This window comes from Sorex fumeus, unplaced genomic scaffold (assembly GCF_029834395.1).
Source record: "Sorex fumeus unplaced genomic scaffold, SorFum_2.1 ptg000063l, whole genome shotgun sequence".
Classification (NCBI taxonomy): domain Eukaryota; kingdom Metazoa; phylum Chordata; class Mammalia; order Eulipotyphla; family Soricidae; genus Sorex; species Sorex fumeus.
Window position 1 is genome coordinate 57,396,966 of NW_026606120.1, and position 20,108 is coordinate 57,417,073.

General features: G+C 49.0%; 1 protein-coding gene across 8 annotated transcripts in view; it reads left to right on the top strand.

Moving 5' to 3' along the window:
• Positions 1 to 19,066, top strand: part of ACACA (acetyl-CoA carboxylase alpha) — a 322,008-nt gene extending 302,942 nt beyond the window's left edge. For all 8 annotated transcript variants that reach the window (XM_056128109.1, XM_056128108.1, XM_056128110.1 and 5 more), the window contains 4 exons: positions 9,244 to 9,398; positions 10,083 to 10,253; positions 16,158 to 16,294; positions 17,441 to 19,066. In XM_056128109.1, coding sequence (XP_055984084.1) covers positions 9,244 to 9,398; positions 10,083 to 10,253; positions 16,158 to 16,294; positions 17,441 to 17,564 — 587 coding nt within the window. In that variant the 3' untranslated portion in view covers positions 17,565 to 19,066. The remainder of the gene's footprint in view (positions 1 to 9,243; positions 9,399 to 10,082; positions 10,254 to 16,157; positions 16,295 to 17,440) is intronic.
• Positions 19,067 to 20,108: the final 1,042 nt, after the last annotated feature.

A 20,108-nucleotide genomic window follows, 5' to 3' on the forward strand; every position in this document is an offset into this window, starting at 1 on the left:
GCAAGTTCTGGCCCAAGGCAGGTTGAGGACATGAGCGGTGGATCTGGAATAAAAATAACTTTGCACAAGTCTTGGTTATGTTGCTTGCAGGTAAATCGTTTAACTTCTCTGAACATCAGCTTCTGTGCAGATAACCTGTCCCTACCCCCTGCCACCCCAGTTAATAGGAGGATCAGATGAATGCACTTTAGCTCCAAAGCTTTTTTTTTTTTTAAAGGTGGGGGGGAGGGACAGAGCAATAGTACAGGGGTAGGGTGTTTGCCTTGCACGTGGCTGACCTGGCTTTGGTCCCGGTACCCCGTATGGTCCCCAGAGAACCTCCAGGAGTGACCCCTCAGTGCAGAGCCAGCAGTAACCCCCGATCATCACTGGGCGTGACTCCAAAAGCCAAAACAACAGCAACAACAGCAAAACATAGGAATTGGCATTATATCCTCTTCCTCATAATCATTAGAAGTAGGTGACCATGTGACTTTCTGAGCATTCACTGTGGCTTGGGTCCACCATTGAAACGGAAGAAACAAAGTGGGTGGACTTAATGTATAGAAGTTGACAGGCTTTCAGAGAGATGGGCACAGTTTGGATCAGGGAGAATGTGAGCAGAGGGAGGGCCAAAAAGATAGTACAGTGGGTATGGCGCTTGCCTTGCATACAGCTGACCTGGGTTTGATCCTTCGCACTACATGTTTCCCGTATCCTAGCCAGGAGTAACCCTGAGTGCAAATCAAGAAGTAAACCCAGAGTACCCAGAGGTGTGCCCCCCCCCCCCAAAAAAAAAAAAAAGAATGGACAGAAAGATTGAGCAGTGGGCAGAGTTCTTGCCTTGCATGAAGCCAAGCCAGGTTCAACTCCAAGCACCCCATGCAGTCCTCCAAGAGCTTTCAGGAGTAATCCCTGGGCCTAGCCCCCCGCCCAGAACAGAATGTGAGCAGGCAGGCTGAAGAGCAGGTCCCTTTGTGTTCCCAGTGGATCAATGCCTCTATCCAAAGAAGCCCAAAATGCTCTTTCCTGAAGTGGGTGACAGTGACCTCATTTTTCAGGCTGAGAGATGGAGCCAAAGAGAAAAGTAAAATAAACCATCCAAGATACAAATTAAGCATACAGTGGAGCCTGGCTCTTCTTCTTATTCACTGCTTTTCTCAGTATTTCCTCAGATTTTTCCTCAGCTGAGTACAGTAGTCAAAATTCTTTTCCTTTTTGATCAATAGCTTTGCACCCAGAAAAAGAGCCTGCAGGAGTGACTTATCGTACACGTACCCCAGTCTCTCCCCAGACCTGCCACTGCTCTGGGGAGCATGCTATTGAGAGCACTTGGACAAGTCCATGCCACCAATTATTCACAAACACAACTACTCTTTTTCTCTAAGTGTGATGAGAAAGCTGTTTTTCTGAACATCTAACTTAATCTCTTTCAGAATTTTTCTTTCAAAAAAGAATTTTGGGGGCTAGAGAGATGGTACAGTGGTATGGTGTTTACCTTGCACATTTCAAACCCGGGTTCCATCCTCTAATATTACTGGGTATGCGCCCCCTCCCCCCAAAAAATTAAGTTCAGGGATGTTTATGGGGTTGTATTAAAATACATACATACACACACAAAAAGAATGACTATTTTAGGACTGGTAATACAGCAAGCAGGGTGTTTGCCTTGCACGTGGCTAACCCAGGTTCCATCCTTGGCAGCTCACATGGTCTTCTGAGCACTGCCAGGAGTAATTCCTGAACACAGAGCTAGGAATAAGTCCTGAGTATCACCAAGTGTGCCCTTCTCTTCCCACCCCCCCCACACACACACACAAAAAGTAAAAGAATGACCATTTGTTGGGGGCTAGAGTGATAGTACAGTGGGTAAGGTGCTTGCCTTGTACACCGCCAACCCAGATTCAGTCCCCAGCATCCCATAGGGGGCCCTGAGCACCGCAGGAGTGATTCCTGAGTGCAGATCCAGGAGTAATTCCTGAGCATAGCTGGGTGTGGCTCCCACTCCCCATAAAAAGAAGAAAAAGCATGACCATATGTCACTGCATGTTCATGCATATAGGTAGGAAATAGGTGAATTACTCATTGGTCGGTCTGCAGTTACAACACAGACTAGTACATTCTGATTCTTGATAGTTAAAAGGATGAATTACCCCAGAAAGAAATGAGAATCAAGCTCAAATATCAAAATAGCCATATTGGTTTTTTATTTGGGGGGTAGGGTGTGGTATACCTGACAGCATCACCTCAAGGATCACTCATGGCATTGCTCTGATGGGTGCCAAGGATGGGACCCAGCTCCACTGTATGTATGCAAGACAAGCGCCATCCCCACTGTACTCTCTCTCTCCAAATACCAGAATTACAAGATCCGTTCTGGCTCTGGATTCTCAGATCTCAATTGGTGTTGGTGTCAGAAGGATAATGTGCGCCACTGTTGTTATTTTGGAAAAATCATCAAACCCTTCCTCCAGAAATTAAGCTCAACCCACTAAGGTCTCTATGTTTCTCTGCCATCTGAGCTAGGAGCAGGGAGAGTGGCTGGCAAGCGGGACGCCTTCGTCGCCTGGCCTCATGAGTCCTCTGGCCTGAGGTCCTTACCAAGGATCTTTGCCCTCCTCTTGAGTTCAGGGGGGAAATGACAAATCAATTTAGAGAGAGTGAAAACTGCCTAGTTAAGTGTGAAGCAATTGTAAGTTCCCCACCATCCCTCTCTCAGTATAGAGTTCCTGGACAAAGGAACCAAATAGTGGAACTTTCTTCTGCTTTGAATACACATCCCAGTCATGGTCCCATGGTCAGACAGCTGGGCAAGTCTGCACTGCATCCCCTAGGCACAGGAGAGATACTAAGACATAGGCAGAGGTGACACGACCGATCACCTCTGCTGGCCCCCCACCAGCAGGTCCCCAACAGCTCTTGCAGGCCTCCCAGGTGCAGATCCCATGCATAGGGCTGCAGGTGAGGGAAACCATTCCTGGAAATGCTTCAGGAATGCCTTCCTGACAAGTTCCCCCCGTTAGCAGCCGGAGAAGGACACGTCCTTGGGTTAAAAGGATTTAGGGGCTCAGCAGATTTCTGGCAGGGCAAGTATCTGAGCTGCACTTATTTTTCCAGCCCTGTGTCCCATCTTCAAGATGTTATCAGCTGAAAAGAGCCAATGTTGCTTGTCTGCGGCAGGAAGCCAGGTCCTCCCCTGGAAAGTTAAGACTCGAAAAGAAGGAAGTTCCCATACCCGGGCCCAGCCTTGGCCTCTGCTCTGCATCCCTGTGCATGCGGTGCTCTCACCTGCACTGTGGCCCCAGCTCTTGTATTCTGTCATGGAAATGGGGATTAGGGACACTTTGCCGCCTCCTCTTTTTTTTGGGGGGGGGTGGGGTTACACCTGGCAATGCACAGGGGTTACTTCTGGCTCTGCACTCAGGAATTACTCCTGGTGGTGCTCAGGGGACCATTTTGGGTGCTGGGAATCAAACCCGGGTCTGCCACGTGCAAGGCAAATGCCCTACCTGCTGTGCTATCACTCCAGCCCCTGCCCCCACCTCTCAGATCGCTGCAGCCCAAACCCCAGCCTTCATGTTGATTCAAAAGCTCTTTGATTTGACACAATAGTGACAGCTTTTTCTGGAAAGGACAAGGCTGGTCTGTTCGGATCCGCTATTATGATTTTGGAATTGCTTCTTCTGGAAGCCTGGCTTCCCAGTTCTGTCCAGCCAGAGGGGCGTAGGCCCTCTGAACCACACTCCTCCTACCTGCAGGCAGGCCTCAGAACACAGCTGCACTCTCCGCCCACCTCGCCCACTTAAGGACAGAGAGAAAAGAGTGAAGACTGGGAGGCTGGTTGCCGCAAGAACGCAGCCTGGGAAGTTTTCCTGGGAAGTTTGCAGGAGGTCAGAGGGGACAGGGTTGTTGAGCAAGTAATGTGGCTCTATTTGGAAATCTCTGGGACTGAGTAACGATCTTTAACAACAGAGCACTAACACCATTGCAAGGAACCTTAGGGTTAAACATCCCTTGAGAGAGGATTGCTGTTAGAATCAATATGCAAATGCAGTTGTATTTAGATAGGTATGGCCCCCTTTGAAGAAAAGCAGATATATGAAAATGGGATTTAAAAAAAAAACTAGATACATTGGGAGAAATTATTCCCATTACAAAAGGATTATTTGCTTTACCAAAGGATTCACTGCAGGGTTCCTTCTAAATAGCTCCCTTGGGCATTTAAAACAGGATCTGATTTACACAGTTTTTCAAGAATGCCTTTGTGTAAAGAAAGGCACACCTGTTAATGGATACAGAAATAGTTTTGCAGGGTTTTGTTTTCTAGTGTCTTACTATTTTTATGGAGAAATTTCTTACAGAAAATGTGATTACATAGATCTTTTGAACGGCTACTTGTGTTTGTATTCCCGAATCTTAATAAGACTCTAGTCTTTTTTATGCTGATTTTTCAGTCTCAAGGCTGAGGAATGGGTGTGTATTCTTATATCTGAGCTGTTCAGGAGCTTAGTCTTCAAGGTGATCTACTTCTTTAGAATTAGTATTTAGCCAAAGCAAATTGCTTTCTTAAGAGAATAAGGAAGGACCCAGGAAAGTTAAAATTGGGTTTAAATTTACATAGGCTTCTTAATATTACCTTCTGAAAAAAAGTTTAAGAATTAAAAAAAAAACATACTTGAACATAGTATTCTTTCATGAAACATTTTCCCGATTGTCAGGTTGGGACTGTTAACAGAAATGAGAACCTGAGCTCAGGAAAGGAAAGAGGTTTGAATGCAAGGTCAGTCTGGTGCCTTTGGCTGAGCAGAGACTTTCTACCCTAACAACCTGACTTTTATTCCACTCTCCTGCAGCACCTGGGCTCTGTCAAAACCGATTCAGAGCTGAAATCTGCTCTTTTTTCAGACACTGACCTCGAGCCTGCCCCTGACAGCAGAGAAATGGGGCTTTTCATGATGCCCAGGCCCTGGCCTACCTGACCATTTAGAGAGTGCTGGCTCAGGCCAGAGAGAGAGCGGAGGGGGTTAAAGTGCTGGCCCCAGACATGGCCCGCCCCAGATGTGGCCCGCCACGCCCCAGATGTGGCCCCCCACAGTTGCTCAGCTTCACCGTTTCTTCTCTTTGTGCTTTGGGCACCAAGCTTCACTTTCTTGTGCCTCAGTTTCCTTATCTGTATAGTAGTGATCTTTTAGGATTGTTCAAAGGATCAAAAAATAGCATTTAAACAGTACTAGCAAATTACATCTCAATGATATTAGATCTGATTTGGTCAGGTTAGTAGTACTTTCACTTTCCTTTGTTTTTTTGTTTTTTGTTTTTTGTTTTTTTTGCTTTTTGGGTCACACCAAGCAATGCACAGGGGTTACTCCTGGCTCTTCACTCAGGAATTACTCCTGGTGGTGCTCGGGGGACCATATGGGATGCTGGGAATCGAACCCGGGTCGGCCACGTGCAAGGCAAACGCCCTACCCGCTGAGCTATTGCTCCAGCCCCAGTACTTTCACTTTCTGTTAAAAGTTTTCATTTTAAGATTGATTCCCAAGATTTTTGGGGGACTTTTTATTTTAGTAAGTAAGAGACATGGGCTGCTTCTCTTCTCCCAAGAAACCCTTTTCCTAAAGTGAGAGTCTGGAAAAGAATGACTTTCCTCTCTGTAGCATATTCTTAAACACACTCTCACACATAAACACACACACACACACACACACACACACCAACTTGCTTTCCTAAAAACCCCGAGGCCATGCAATCTGGCCAGAAAAGAAAGAAAGCCATTCCAAGATATTTAATTGTACAGGGAGCTTACAGGATTGATCGAGAGCTTAGCTTTTTACAATAGTCCAGTGAATAAGAAATGCTCCTGACAAACGATCAATGATAGGATAATCACTCTTTATCCCCCTCCTCATTCTTACCTTCTTTCTTTCAGGAGAACAGGGTTCAGAAGTCAAAAATCTTTATAGACGCCGCTTTTAAATTAAGCAGAAAATAGACATTGACATATTTGTTAATCTCCCCTAAATCATTACCAGGGCTGGCTGCTTTGCTGTACAAGGAGAGAGGGGCCCGAGAGTGCTAGACAAGGGTCTAACTGGCTTAGGAACAGCAGCCTTTTATTTTTAGAAAATAAAATTTAGAGAACTCTTTTTTTTTAATCTGTCTTGCCCCGCCCCCCCCCCAAACAAAGCATTCAAATCCCTGACTTTCTATGTGCATTTAAATATACTTTCATGTTCTTTATCTGTCTTTTCCTTGCTTTGATGCCTTTTGGAGGTAGGTCTTGAACTGTGATCAGAGGCATTACTGAAGGAATCAGACAAGGCAGCCTTGGGGAGATGGTCTATGATCTTCCTGCTCTCACAGGGGCCAGAGCATTATAGGTGTTTGTCTTGTTCTTTCTTTCAAAGCTCTAGAATAGCTTGATTGGGTAGATGAGACCTTTTTTAATTCAAGGCCACGTTTATCTGTCCTTTCAACTAGGTAAATTCATGGCTCTATTCCCAAAATGCTCTCTCACTGCCTTCTCCCTCTGCAACCAAGATTGAGCCATGCGTTTTTGTTGGTTTTGTTTTAGTTTGGGGGGCCCACACCTGACAGTGCTTAGGGGCTCCTCTGCTGAGGAGACCTTTGTGGTAGTAGGATTTGAACCCCAGCTTCCTGTGTATACAGCATGTGCTTAGCCCATTGAACTGCCTTCCTTGCCCCCTCAGCCTTGCTTTCATTGTCTAAAAAAAGGAACCAAACTCTTCAGCTGATTTCGCTCCCTTGCCTATTACTGAGATACCTGCTTCTCTGCCTTAGGTACCACTTCATGTGGGAGAACACAGGTTTCCAAGCTAGCCAGACCCAGGTATACTTTGCTACTCTTTTCGCAAGTCACTTTACATTTCAAAGCTCTTTTCTCATTTTCCAGAGTAGAGCAGATTGTTAAGAACCAAAGATGATGAATTTGTGCAACAACTTGGAAAAGACTCAGTAACTTGGGGTCAGAGCAGAAGTATCTGGCACACAGCCAAACTTTCCATTGGATACAGTTGCACAGGAAAGTTATAAGATCAGTACAAGGACGTCTGCATTTTCTCAGATTACCTACTATTAATATCTGGTCCCGTTTGCTGCGTTATTTCTGCATATTCCTGTGCATGTAGTTGCTGTCTCCAGAAGCATATACATTTACTTTGACCCATTTGAAAATTTTGTGACAGGGTGCTCTTGATTCATCTTTTTTTTTTTTTTTCTGTCTCAACCCTTAGAATCAAGCATTTTCCTAAGTAGTCTTTTTTCCTGGAGAAAGAAAAGTATAGTGTCCCTGTAGTCAAAGGATGGTCTCATTTCAGGGGGGAAAAAAAGTCATCTTCCTCCCATCAGTTCTCCAAGCAGGTCCCACTGGAATGGCTGGGTCTTCACCTCCCCTCCTAGTCATCATGTTCTTTACCAGCCTTGCAAAGAAAGCCACTTAGGGGCCCGAGAAATGCAGCAGGTAGGGCATTGGACTTTCACGCAGCTGACCTGAGTTTGATCCTTGGAATCCCATATGGTCCCCTGAGCACTGCCAGGAGTAATTTCTGAGTGCAGAGCCAGGAGTAACTGCTGAATATCGCCCAGTATAACCCGAAAAGGGGGGGGAAAAGCCACCTGGGGTCAGAAAAGAATTGCACTCCATCAGTTTCATTTGTTCATTTTTTGGTTGGTGGTGTTTGGGGGTCACACCCAGCAGTGCTCAGGGCTTACTCCTGGCTCTGCACTTGGAGATCACTCCTGGCAAGCTCTGGGGACCATAGGGGGTTGTGGGGATCTACCCAGGTTGGCCATGTGCAAGGCAAACACCCTACCCACTGTACTATCTGGCCTGTTTCTTCCTTTTTGCCATCTTTTAAAGGCTTTATTTCTATTTCATATTCATTTTGTACAGATCCTAAAGCACCATGCTTTGTTTCACTTTAGTATTTTCACAACTTCTGTAGTTTTTTTTTCCCCTGAGGAAACACTGTATAGTGCCAGTTCGTCTTTTCACAGGACTGTTCCAGTGCTGTTGGCGTTGTGTCAAGTGCAAAGGGACAACGAAAGTATAGTGCAGGGGAATCTCAGCACCATGTAGTAGACAGGGATACACACACAGGTGGTCACCTCAGGTTGAAGATAGTAGTGGCCTTTAAAGTGGGGGATGGTGTTGGACACTCAGAAGCCTAGTCTCATGAAATGAAATGAAAGTAGATACAGGAGTTACAGTCTCGTCCAATTAACGTGTGTTTATGTAGAGTACTTACAGCTTGCTCAGCAGCCCAAGGCTGTTTATGGCTTATGATGCACAGTGGCATCAAAAGCCAGGTCCATTCCCAGACAGGCCCGCTTGAAATAAACCTTCCCTTCACCTGTGCTCATGTATTTACTTGTCAGTTTTGGCAACAGCATCTCAGGGTGTCCTGCACACCGGGAACTGTCACCTCTTGCTCCTTCCGCTAGATTCACTCCTCTTCTCGAGGCAGGCTGCTAAATTTTCAGTATTGATTGTAAGTCCCATTCTCAGAGTAATTAGGAAGAACAGCACGATGTAGCAACACTTCCACTGGGATACTAAAGATTGTGGGGCAGGGGTGTGGGTCTTCATTATTAGGAACCCCTAGTCTCCAATGGGGTGACTGAGGGTACTGCGTGCCCATTAGCTCGGGGTTCGGGATGCACTGTGGGTCTACCTTTCTCTCCCCTCTCCCTTCTCTAACTCTTAGCCCCCAAATGAAAATATCTTTGTCACTATGATCAGGGATTGGCTTTGGCCGGCCCTGAAACGAAAGCCCGGTCATTCTGAGCTGGCATGAGACACACTGATATGGCTCAAGTTTGATTGGATTCTACTTATTTCAGGAGCATAGTATCCAAACCTGCGATCAGAAGCCATGCAGCAGTGTTAACTGTAGAAGTCACTCAGGCTCCCATGGCAGGCGGGTGCCTGGTGTGGACTTGGGAGAAGAAAGAGGTGCTCAGGCGGTGCTCTGCACTTTGCCCCCCACTCCACTGACCCAAATCTCCCAGGAGGGTTTTTGTTCTTGGGGCAGGGTGGCAGCCTGGCTGTTGGTCAGAGTACGGGAGCTGCCTGGGGAGGGGGGTCTCCCTGCAGCCAGGTCAGGAGAGTCCCGTTGCTCAGCACTGAGACCAGTGAAGTCGGGGGGCTGGGCCCAGCTAACAGGGAGCTTCCAGGGACCAGAGCTTCCGCACAGCGGTTCCTGGTCACCGCTGAATGTGACGGGCAGCTTTATTTAATTGCAGGCACCCCGGAGTTAAGTGCAGCTGAGCGGAAGGAGCTAGAGAACAAGTTGAAGGAGCGGGAGGAATTCCTAATTCCCATTTACCATCAGGTGGCCGTGCAGTTTGCTGACTTGCACGACACGCCGGGCCGCATGCAGGAGAAGGGTGTTATTAACGTAAGTAGAGCTGCTGCCACTTCCCTGGACTTGTCAGAGGCCCATGAGGGAGCGTGTGTGGGCGCCTCTTGCACGTGGGCTCCCAGCAGGGAGCTAGGAGGGTGGGGCTAGAACAGCTTCTACACAGAAAACCACTTTCTATTGTTTTTAAGTTTTTTTTAATTGGGGTGGGAAAAAGTTGGGGGACTGCATCCAAGTGGTGCTTGGGAGTCAAGTCCAAGTCTCTTGCATTGCAAAGCATGCATTCAACCTCTTGAGTTGTCTCTCCAGCTCTTTGTTATTAGAAAATAAATAGCTTTTTCCTTTTTCTATATCCATGATCCTCTTTCACCAATTTTGGACTTAGGTGACCATGGAGCCCTTGAGAGGCCTACTCTGTTGTACTGAGGAGAAACTGAGCCACTTTGGTCTCCTTTGGGGCAATGGCTAACTCATGTTTGATCGATGGATGAGCTGTTCTAGCCACCTGCTCATAATCTCTTGCTGACTCGAAAACAGCCTAGGAATTCACAGCGTCCCTTCCTGTCTCAGTGGCGCGTGGGGGCTGTCGCAGGCATGGGGGCTCCCCACAAGCTCCTGCACTGAGGAGGACTTGTTGGAGAGTAGGTACCCACAGAGTTGGCTCTGAGCCGAGCCCAGAGCAAGGATTGGGGTTGGAGTGACTTATCATTTTTCTGAACATAGGACATCCTCGACTGGAAAACATCACGAACATTCTTCTACTGGCGGTTGAGGCGGCTCCTGCTGGAAGATCTAGTCAAGAAGAAAATCCACAATGCCAACCCCGAACTGACGGATGGCCAGATCCAGGCCATGTTAAGGCGCTGGTTTGTGGAAGTGGAAGGAACGGTGAAGGTAGGTGGGCTTCTAAGAGTCCCTGGCTTCTGAGGACTTACACCCAAATATTCACTGGCACTATTTTACTTTGGATCATTCCTGATGGTGCTCAGGGAACCATATGGGAAGCCAGGGATTAAACCCAGGTCGGTCATCACTTGTAAGGCCAGTGCGCTACCCGCAGTACTGTCTGTCCAGCCCCTCGCCTGCATTACTGCTTCATTTCTTCTCCCCATATGAACATTACACATGTTGTTGTGGAGAGGGCATCTCCTTTGGCTCCCTTGATTCTTCAGCATATCCCGTGAATACTTTACTTACCGGAGCTTGTGCAGTAGCATGGTCCTGCTCCTGGCCACCCAGCCCTCACCAGCCTAAGCAGTGCAGCCAGTCAGCGGTTCTGGACAGGATCAGGTAGGTGGCTTCAGTAGCAGGGCCCAGGCCAGGCTCTGGGTTCGGTCCCCAGGAGAGTATGTTCCCCTGGGCACTGTGTGTGTGGGAGTGAGCTGTGGGATTAGGTTGAATACTGAGACTCTGAGGAAGGTTCCAGGTGAGAGCATGGTCCATGGCCTGATCCCAAGAGCTGATGCAGCAGAGGTCTGCTCTTCCCAGACCTGGCTGATTCTCCTGGAGCCTTTTGGGAATGCACTGAGCAGCAGTTGAGTTTTTTTCCCCCCACCATTTGTTTTGGAGCCCATACCTAGCAGTGCTCAGGAGTAACTACTGGCTCTGCTTGACGGCAACCTTGTGGTGCCAGGGATTTTGTCAGTGGGATGCAGGGCAACTACCTAAGCACTGTACCATCTCATCAGCCCCTGAGTTTGCTTCAAAAAGACCAGCTGGGGGCTGTGAAAGGTGGGATTGATGGGGTAGGAAGGGAAAGACACTCAGGCAGAGCCTCCAGGACTAGCACCCGAGCTCTGCTTTCAGATGTGAGCTGAGAGGAAGGGTTCACACAGCCTGCGGGGTTGCCGAGGTGAGGACAAGTGATCAGGCTCCACTTCCTACACAGACCTTGTGTCTTTCGGTTCTATTTCCGTTGGTTTTAACTGAGAAAAAGAAGGGAACCAACCTTTATTGGCAATGTATATATTAAAGATGAACCATAGATGCTGGGAATGTATTTGTTCCTTTTCCTGGAAGCTCTGGGGTGAAAACTCACTTGCTGCTTGTCCCCATGGCAGATGAGGCCTCCTGCCTCTCCCAGGCAGGGCTAAACTCTCTGCTCACTGTTCTCAGGGCTCTGTCCCAGATCTGCCGACAGTTTGCAAGCCAGTGAGTCAGGTGCTTCTAGGAGTCACCTCTGTGTCGGTCTGCCCATTTCTTTACAATTGAAAAGCTTCTTTGGATAAATATTTCACTTGTGCAGTGGGGGAGTGCAGCCTGTGCGACACTTGGTTCAGGCTGAGGTCAGTGTGTGGCATCATAATTGAGTGAGACAATTTTGTCAGTGGCTACTGGAGGCTTCTAGTGGAAGTTGGCATTGAAAGTCACGCAAGTGTAAAATAGGAGGTTGTTCTCCAGTTCAGAGCGGCCGGCCAGGTAAATGGAGTGTGTGTGTGTATGTGTGTGTGGCCAGGAGAGACCCTGCTGCCTTCCTACCACATTAGTCACTAATGGACATGCGTGGCCTCAGTGGGCACGGGCATGAGGGGAAGGAATAGCTTCCCTCCAAGCATGAAGGGAATAGACGGTTGCTCCTCCACGTCCTGCTCCCACGACAGAGTGTCCGAGAAATAGGTCGTTGCCATTTCCTCCTAGAAAGAACTATTTCCTGGCTGGAAGTCATTGCGGAAGCCAGGTCTGACCCAGAACTCGGGAGGAAGCTACCTCAGGACCCACGAGAGACAGCAGCCCTTGGTCCAGGACAACAATGCCGGGTGCTCCTCAGTTTGTGCCAGGGACACGGGACCTTAACATAGCAGCTGCTTTTGTTTCTGGAACAGGCTTTGCACCCTGACGTGACCGCTCTCCCTGCTATGGTGAGGGCAGACATTCAACTGTAGGTGTGTTACCCTGCTCGCTGTGCTTTGCTCCCAAAGACTTTGGTGTGTTTGGGGGCCACACCCAACAATGCTCAGGGTGTGATGCTAGGATTCGAACCTGGGTCAACCACAGGCCAGGCGGGTGCCATCATCTCTCTGGGCCTAGGTCTGTGGATTTTAAATAATGGAAGCAAGCATGGAGCACAAAGCGTGGTGTGCAGCAGACACCAAAGGATGCCAGTTGCTTCCTCCTCTCTAGGACAGCATGTTAGGAGGAAAAATCTATGATGGAAGATGTCAGAGCATTTGACAGGCCTAAGTTCTGGGTGTAATCCCTTGAAAAAGAAAACTGACCAAGGGGCCAGAGCCCTAGTGCAGTGGGTTGCCTTGCACACAGCTGGCTCATGTTCCATCCCTAGCACCCGGAGCATCACCAGTGTGACCTCCCAACACAAAGTTTAAGGCACAGAGCCTAAACTTTCAGGAGTGGCTCCCAAACAAAATTTGATCGAGGTGTGTCACTTCACAACCTGGGCAGGAGGGGGCTTGGTTCTTGGAGCACAGCAGACTCTCAGGAAATGTCCTTTGATTTTGCTTGTTCTACTCTATTCACAATCTAGGATGTCCAGTGCATTCTTATTTTCTGGATTTCCACATGAGAGGGGTGATCAAAGAGACCCCTATGGGCCAGAGCAATAGTACAGTGAGGAGGGATTTGCACGCAGCCAACCTGGATTCGATCTCCGGCACCCCATATGGTCCCCTGAGCACTGCAAGGAGTAATTCCTGAGTAATTCCCAAGTGCAGAGCCAGGAATAACCCCTGAGCACTGCCAGGTCGGACCCAAAAAGAGAAAAAAAAAAAAAGAGGCCCCCGTAAGTTATAAGCACTGTAGCCAGGGTCACAGAAGTGCCACTGTCCCCAAGCTAGTAAGGGAAAGGTCTGAGGCAGCCAGCAGGGGAGAGATGCTGAACCTGTGGGAGAGTATCACATGGCCCTGGGCAGGCTCCCCTCCCCCAACTCACAGGTGGATGGCCAGCTCGTTACCATAGGGCATGTCATCAGGCCTCACATTCTTCTGGCTGTGCCCTGGCCCTTCATGCCATTGAACAAGGAGGGCTCAGCAGCCATCGGAAGCTTAGAAACGAAACTTTTCAAATAGCTCATTTAGATTTTATAAGATACACTAATTACTACATGACAACTAGTGAAGCTGAGTAGTGTGGGTGATAGTAATCTGCTGACACAGAATGTGTGCTGAACATTTATTGGCATTAAAAGTGTTCTGATTGGAGTGTCAGACGTATGACAACAGGCCTGTCATGAAGTTGCCCAGCATTTCACATTTGCTTCAATTCACACTGGGAACAATCAGCCACATTTTCATAACTTTATGGGAATGGGGGTTGGCTCGATCTGGTTATCTGGAAAGATGGCTCACAGCTCTTTGCTAAGAGGGCAAAGAAGAAACTGTAGACTCCTCAGTGCAGCTTGTCTGGGGTGGGGCAAGTTAGCTCAATCCCAGCAGTTGTGTTCATTGCCTCAGTCTGCGACTCTGGCTAAGCATGCCTTCCAACAGGATCTGCTCCTCCTTTGCCACCATGTTGGTCGAAACTTTGGGGGGGTGGGGGGCGGCACTGGTGGCGATCATCCAGTTGTAGTTCGAACAGTAAATCTTTCGTATAATGAGCCCGTATTTTCAAAGGAGATACTTTAGAACAACAGCTCAAACTTGGAGTGTGCTGCTCTAATCCTGTCTGGGAACTTTAATGTTTAAACACCTAGCACATTCTGTGACTGCAGGAGGGAAGGCAGAGGAGTTTTCTCTGGAGGGTAGCTGGCTTTCCAGTCTGAGCATCGTTAGAAGCAGGCATCTCGTTAGCTAATACATTACACCAATCAAGGAGAGTTATCTTAAGCCACAATTAATCTGCTCCCTGGCATATGTTGATAGGAAAGCATCATGCTGTTTCTTAATTAAAAGCAAACGGATTAAAAATGATTAATAAGAGTATTAAATATTCTCCTAAACGAAAGGCTTTGGGATTCTTGAGTAAATCTAGCCTTTTCTTTCTTTCTTTTTTTTTTTCATTCTGAGCCCAAGAAGCATTCATTGTTTTGTTTATTTCCTCCCGTAAGCCCCTCCTAAGTAGGGGCATGTGCTTCTTAAAGTGTTGCTCACATAACTGACTGCGGAGGTCAGAGAAAACTCACCACCAGTCAAGGGTTTCTGAACACGCAGTGACCACAGATTAGTTCCCAGCCACTCATAGAGTGAAGCCAAGGCGTTCCTGGCAGTGCTTGCCCGTGTCCTTGAGCAAAAAGGGGTGGTGAGTGGGAGAAGTCCAAGCTAGAGCCCAGTGCGGGGGGGGGGGGGGGGGCGGGAATATCAGGGTTCGCCTTCCATCTGTGGGGTATGCAGGAGCCAAGGCTTAGTTAAGATGACCGCTCCGCTGTCAGTTACATGACAGTTCCCTCACAGCAGAGCCAGCAGTCGTGACTGAGGCACCGAATAAGAGCCCTGCTCTGCCCCTTCACCTGTGAAGGGTGCCTGAAGAAGCACTGGGGACGGGGAAGCCACCGCCACCTAATCAATAGTCACAGCCGACTCACCGGCTCTTTGGGGTAGGGGATGTTCATACATACATAGTTTTGAAAGAAATGGAAATGCCTCGCAGTGCCATGACTGCCCTTGAAGGCTGACAGACACCACTGCAGACCCCCGTCAGCTGCAGGCCTGGCACCTTGACTTCTGTGCTGGTTTCTCAAGCCCCATCTCAAGCCTCAGAGAGTCCCTAATGCACCCACCTATTAAATTACAGAGCCAAACTCATTGTCATTCTGACTTTGACTTCGTTAGTGATAACAGAGAAGGATAGCGCACCTTTAAATGACGAGCTTTGTGTTTAATTACCCAAACAAAATGACATAAATATGAATGAGCTCTAATGGTGGTACTTGGTTTTCCGGAAGCCATTAACAAAACGATTCCTAAATGATTTGTAAAGAAAATGAGAGGAGAGGAGAGCAAGGAGAAGGCTATTAGGTTTCTAACACGCTCCTGAGTTATTATGTAGTCAACCACCTAGGAGACACTCAGCCCAATGATCTTGAAAAAGAGAGGCAAGAGGTGGTTTGTGGAGTCTTTCCAGGTTTTAGATATCTTGACCCTTTTGAAAGCTAGCATAGGAAGTAAAATGGGGATTCCGTTTCTAACCCAGGGGCTCTACCTGTCCGTTCCCTCTCCGTGAACCAAAAGAGAGACTCCATGGCAGCGCAGTTCAGCTGCTGGAATAGCTACACTCTAGGAACCGTCTGGGTTCCCAGAAAGCAAGTTTCTCTGTGTGTGTGTGCATGTGCACACACACTGTGGGGGGAGGGGTCAGGAACACACACAGCAGGGTCCTGGCAGTGCTTGGAGGACTTTCCCTGGTATGGGAGGTTGAATCAGTCAGCCACAAGCAAGACAAGTACCTTATCCTCTGTACTTTCTCTCCGGCCCCATACGTTTCCCCTTTCAAGTACCTACTAAATCGCCTTTCCCTCCCAGTTAGCTCTTCATTACACGAATTAGGCTCTTAGGTCCATTTCTCTCACACGGTTACATTCTCGCAGCTCAGCAACTAGCCTTGAGTCTGACAAGAGAGTGGGAACACCAAATGGCGCTAGAACTACACAGCGCCCCTCCCCAGGAGAGGGAGGCCTAGGCCTCCTGATACCTCAGCACGCACAGTAACAGAATCATGAACAGCTTTTGTTTTGGGGGGTCACCTGGCGGTGCTCCAGGGAGCACCTATAACCCTGGTGGGCGGCGTGCAAGGCACTTAACCACTGTACTGTCACTCCAGCATTGAGCAGGTTTGGGAGTACTTGCTCCAGTTATGAAATAACCTGATGTCCAGCCCCTGGTATTTGAACGGAAGTCCTCTGTCTGCAGGCCTATGTTTGGGACAATAACAAGGATCTGGTAGAGTGGCTGGAGAAGCAGCTGACTGAGGAAGATGGCGTCCGCTCTGTAATTGAAGAAAACATCAAATATATCAGCAGAGACTATGTCCTCAAGCAGATCCGCAGGTGAGACCCAGGGTGGGAACTCATTTCTTTGGAATGAGGACTTTCAGACACTGCCTGACAATCTTTGTGCTTCTACTTAAGACTGCTTTTGTTGGGCCAGAGTGATAGGACAGCAGCGAGGCTCCATCCTCAGCATCCCGTATGGTCCCCCAAGCCCAGTAGGAGTGATCCCTAAGTGCAGAGCCAAGAGAAGCCCTGAGCACTGCTGGGTGTGTATGTGGGGGGGGGGGGGATATTGACCCACAGATAAAAATAGAACCCTGAAGCCCAATTCTTTCTCAGCTACTGGCCCCAGGGGCTCTTAGTTCATTTGCCCCGCTATTAGCTCCAAATGCAGAAACTCAGCCAGAAGAACAGTTGTGTGTGGGCACCCTAGGACACTACCTCCTTCCTTCCCCGCCCAGTGCCAGCTGTGTTCTAGAGCATTCCGCACAGAATAGAGGTGGGCCTTTTCAATTTATTTTTCATATTTTGGCTTGTTGCATTACACCCAGCAATGCTCAGGGGTTACTCCTGGCTCTGCACTCAGGAATTACTTCTGGCAGTGCTTGGGGGACCATATGGGATGCTGGGGATCGAACCTGGGTTGGCCACATGCAAGGCAAATGCCCTCCCCACTAGACTATGGTTTCGATCCCTCCCCCATCTTCAACTTTTTATTTGCAAGTATTTCCCTTACTGAAAAGCTGTCAAGCTGAAAACAGTAAAACAGTAGTACAAAGATCAAGTCTGAGGTCAAATACGTGTCTGGTTGGTCTCTCTCTCTCCCTTATTTTTTCTTCCTTTTACAGAACCTTGTATGGGTAAGTTACATAATTAGGCCCTTTCCTCCCAAGACTTTGGTGTGTCTTTGCTAACAGGGACTGCCTCTTCTATAACCACAGTAAAATGGTCCGTTTGAGTACATTGAACATGGCTAGAACATTGCTGGTTTGAGCTCAGCTGCCCTAGGGCCTGGTCACAAGGGCCACAGCTGGGGACATTGTGTCCATATGTCCCACCTGATGCTCGTTTTGATCACTTGGTTAAAATTTTACTCAGTTCCTCTACTAGGAGTAACTCATAGCAGCTCTGGGCAGTTCCTAAGCTAACTTGATCAAGGTGCCTCTGCCACTCTCTGCCCTTCACTCCTGTTTTCTTCTCCAGTTTGGTCCAGGCCAATCCCGAAGTTGCCATGGATTCCATTGTCCATATGACCCAGCACATCTCACCTACTCAGCGAGCAGAAGTTGTCCGGATCCTTTCTACGATGGATTCCCCTTCAACGTAGGAAGAGCTTCTTGCCCCTTCCCGCCCAGTCCCACCCACCTGCCCCTGGCCTCAAGGGCTCAAGCTGGAAACCTGTGATCGGAAGGCGCCAGAGACCCAGCACTGGAATCACAGTGGAATTTTGATTCCCAGAGCCCCGTTCCAGCCACACCTCCGAGGTCCAGTATTTATATCCCCGGGACTCGGGCCCTCTCCCCGGGAAGGCAATGACGGGTACACATGCGTACCATGAGGTCTTACTACACACAGCAGCTTTCCGGCCTCATGAGCCTGCTGCCATAGCAGCAGAGGAGGGCTGGCATGAGGCCCAGGGCCAGGTCCTGGGACATGAAAGCACCTCCACTTGGCTGTGTCTTTGCCCCCACATTCGTCCCAGCCCACAGCAGGCACAGGAGAGGGACCATTCTGCCTCCATCGCACCACACGCTACCTGCGCGCTCCACAAGAACTCAAAGATAAGAGTGAAACCCCGATCCCAGCAGCAAGCTTGGTTCCGTCCTCACAGAACAAATGGAAAGCTCTCTGGCCACAGGGAGCAGGGGCCCAGTATCTTGCCTGGAGCTGTTAGGACTCGGCGCTCTCCAGGGCAGCCCTCCCAGTCCCTTTTGGGTCTTGTATTCCAGGAATGTACACAGGCGGCAGGGCTCCCCCCTGCTCTGACACGCCATCACACCAGGAACTGGCCTTCCCCGGTGGGACCTGCATCCCCGGGGACATGGAACTCACAAGACCTGAGAATTAGCCACAACTCGCCATGGTGCTGCTGTCTCCCTGCTTCCTCGCCGGCCAGTGGCAGGGGCCTCTTCCACACGTGAGAGTTTATTTTCAACACCCACTTTATCCCAGGAACAAGCATACTGGGTGTCTCATTGGCTCTTCTGAAACAACAGTGGCAGGTGGTTGGGGCTGGGGGAGCATCCGATTCCCACAGTGCAGCTAATTGCATTTGTCACCGGTGACCAAGGAAGAAATCGCTAAGATATTTTAGAAGCAGTGGTGTGACCGCTTCTGTCCAAGCTACCATTGGGAACCTTAACCCTCTAGTTCACACACAGGAAAGCGCCACAGATGGACTGGTGTGACCGCCGCCGTTCAAGACTGCGAATGGGCACCACTGGGTTGGAGGCCTGGCTTGGGAGGCACCCTCGAAGAAGGCGGGAGTGGTGGGGCCCCACTCTCTGCCCAGGAAGCAGCACTAGCCATGACTGCTTTCAGCCCTATTCCACTCCACATTCTGCATTCTGCAGGTCCGGGTGCCCAGGACTGGAAAGCAGCCCCGGCAATGCCATCAAGGCAGAATGGACTGCCCTCATTTACCTCTCTCCCCCTACCCCTCCCCGCACCAAATTATGACACATTAAATGAAGGTTTCTCTTTGGAACTATCCACATTGGTCACAAAACAGTCCCCACTCGTCTCACCAATTCCGTGGACACGTTCCCTGAGGAGCCAGATGGATTCTTTTCACATTTTGTTGAAATAAACCTCCACCTTTGTAGAAGAGTCACCGTTTGTCATTTCAGCCCATGCCCAAGTCCCCGCCTTGCCCCCATTTCAGCAGCAGTGCAGTGACAGGTGACCCTGGCACCCCCAAAGAGAAGAGAACCATTGCGCCCATGGAAGGCTTGCGTTCTCTTGCTGAGACAGTCTCTCTCAAGAGAAAGAGATATGAGGGCTTTGGCATTTCCCAATCTCACCAGCCTGGCCAGTTCCATGGGGATGTTTGTCCAGAGGCTGACCACACCCAGGTGTTCTGAGCTTTGAGCTGTTGGCTTGCAGGATTTTTTTTTGGGGGGGGGGGGCTCTCAGGTAAGCAACTAGCAAACAATTTTAAGGGGTCATTTTAAGAGCCACTTTGATGGAGAAGTTTTATTTGCTTTTGGATTGCACCTGGTGATGCTCAGGGGTTATTCCTGGCAGTGCTTGGAAGACCATATGAGATCCTAGGGATTGAACCCTGGTCCACCAGGTGCAAGGCAAACACCCTACCCACTATCACAAGGGCCCCAGAAGTTTTAGAGTCTTTGAGCAACTGAGCCCCTTACTGGAATTTGTTTTCAGGCCATTCCTGGCCCTGTGCACAGGATCAAACCTGGCCTCCCACCTGCAGAGCATGCACTCTCCTGAGCCAGCTCTGGGGTTTGAATGCTGATTTTGAGTAGGAAAAAAAAGGCTCTTGGCTTTAGCCCTCCAGTCTCTCCATCAATCTCTGCAGTGGTGCAGGACAAAACACCCTTCTCTGTCATGAAAGGTCCCAGACACAGCAAGTGGCCTCTGCAATTAGAAGTATGGTGCGGGTCGGTCTCTATGGGACGTGAAGCGAAGCTAGTGACTCAGAAAGGAATCCTGTGGAAACCTTTGGAAGCCAGAGGCCTGCAAGACAGAAGTCTTAGTCGGGAGGGAAGGTACCACAGGCCTTTTCCATCCTCCCAAAGCAGACAGATGAGCACTGACCCGAGGCCTGAGCCACACAACCAGCACCTGTGGGTGCTCAAGGAAAAGGAGAGTATTTATGGGACAGACCCTGCCCTCAAAGGAACATTTC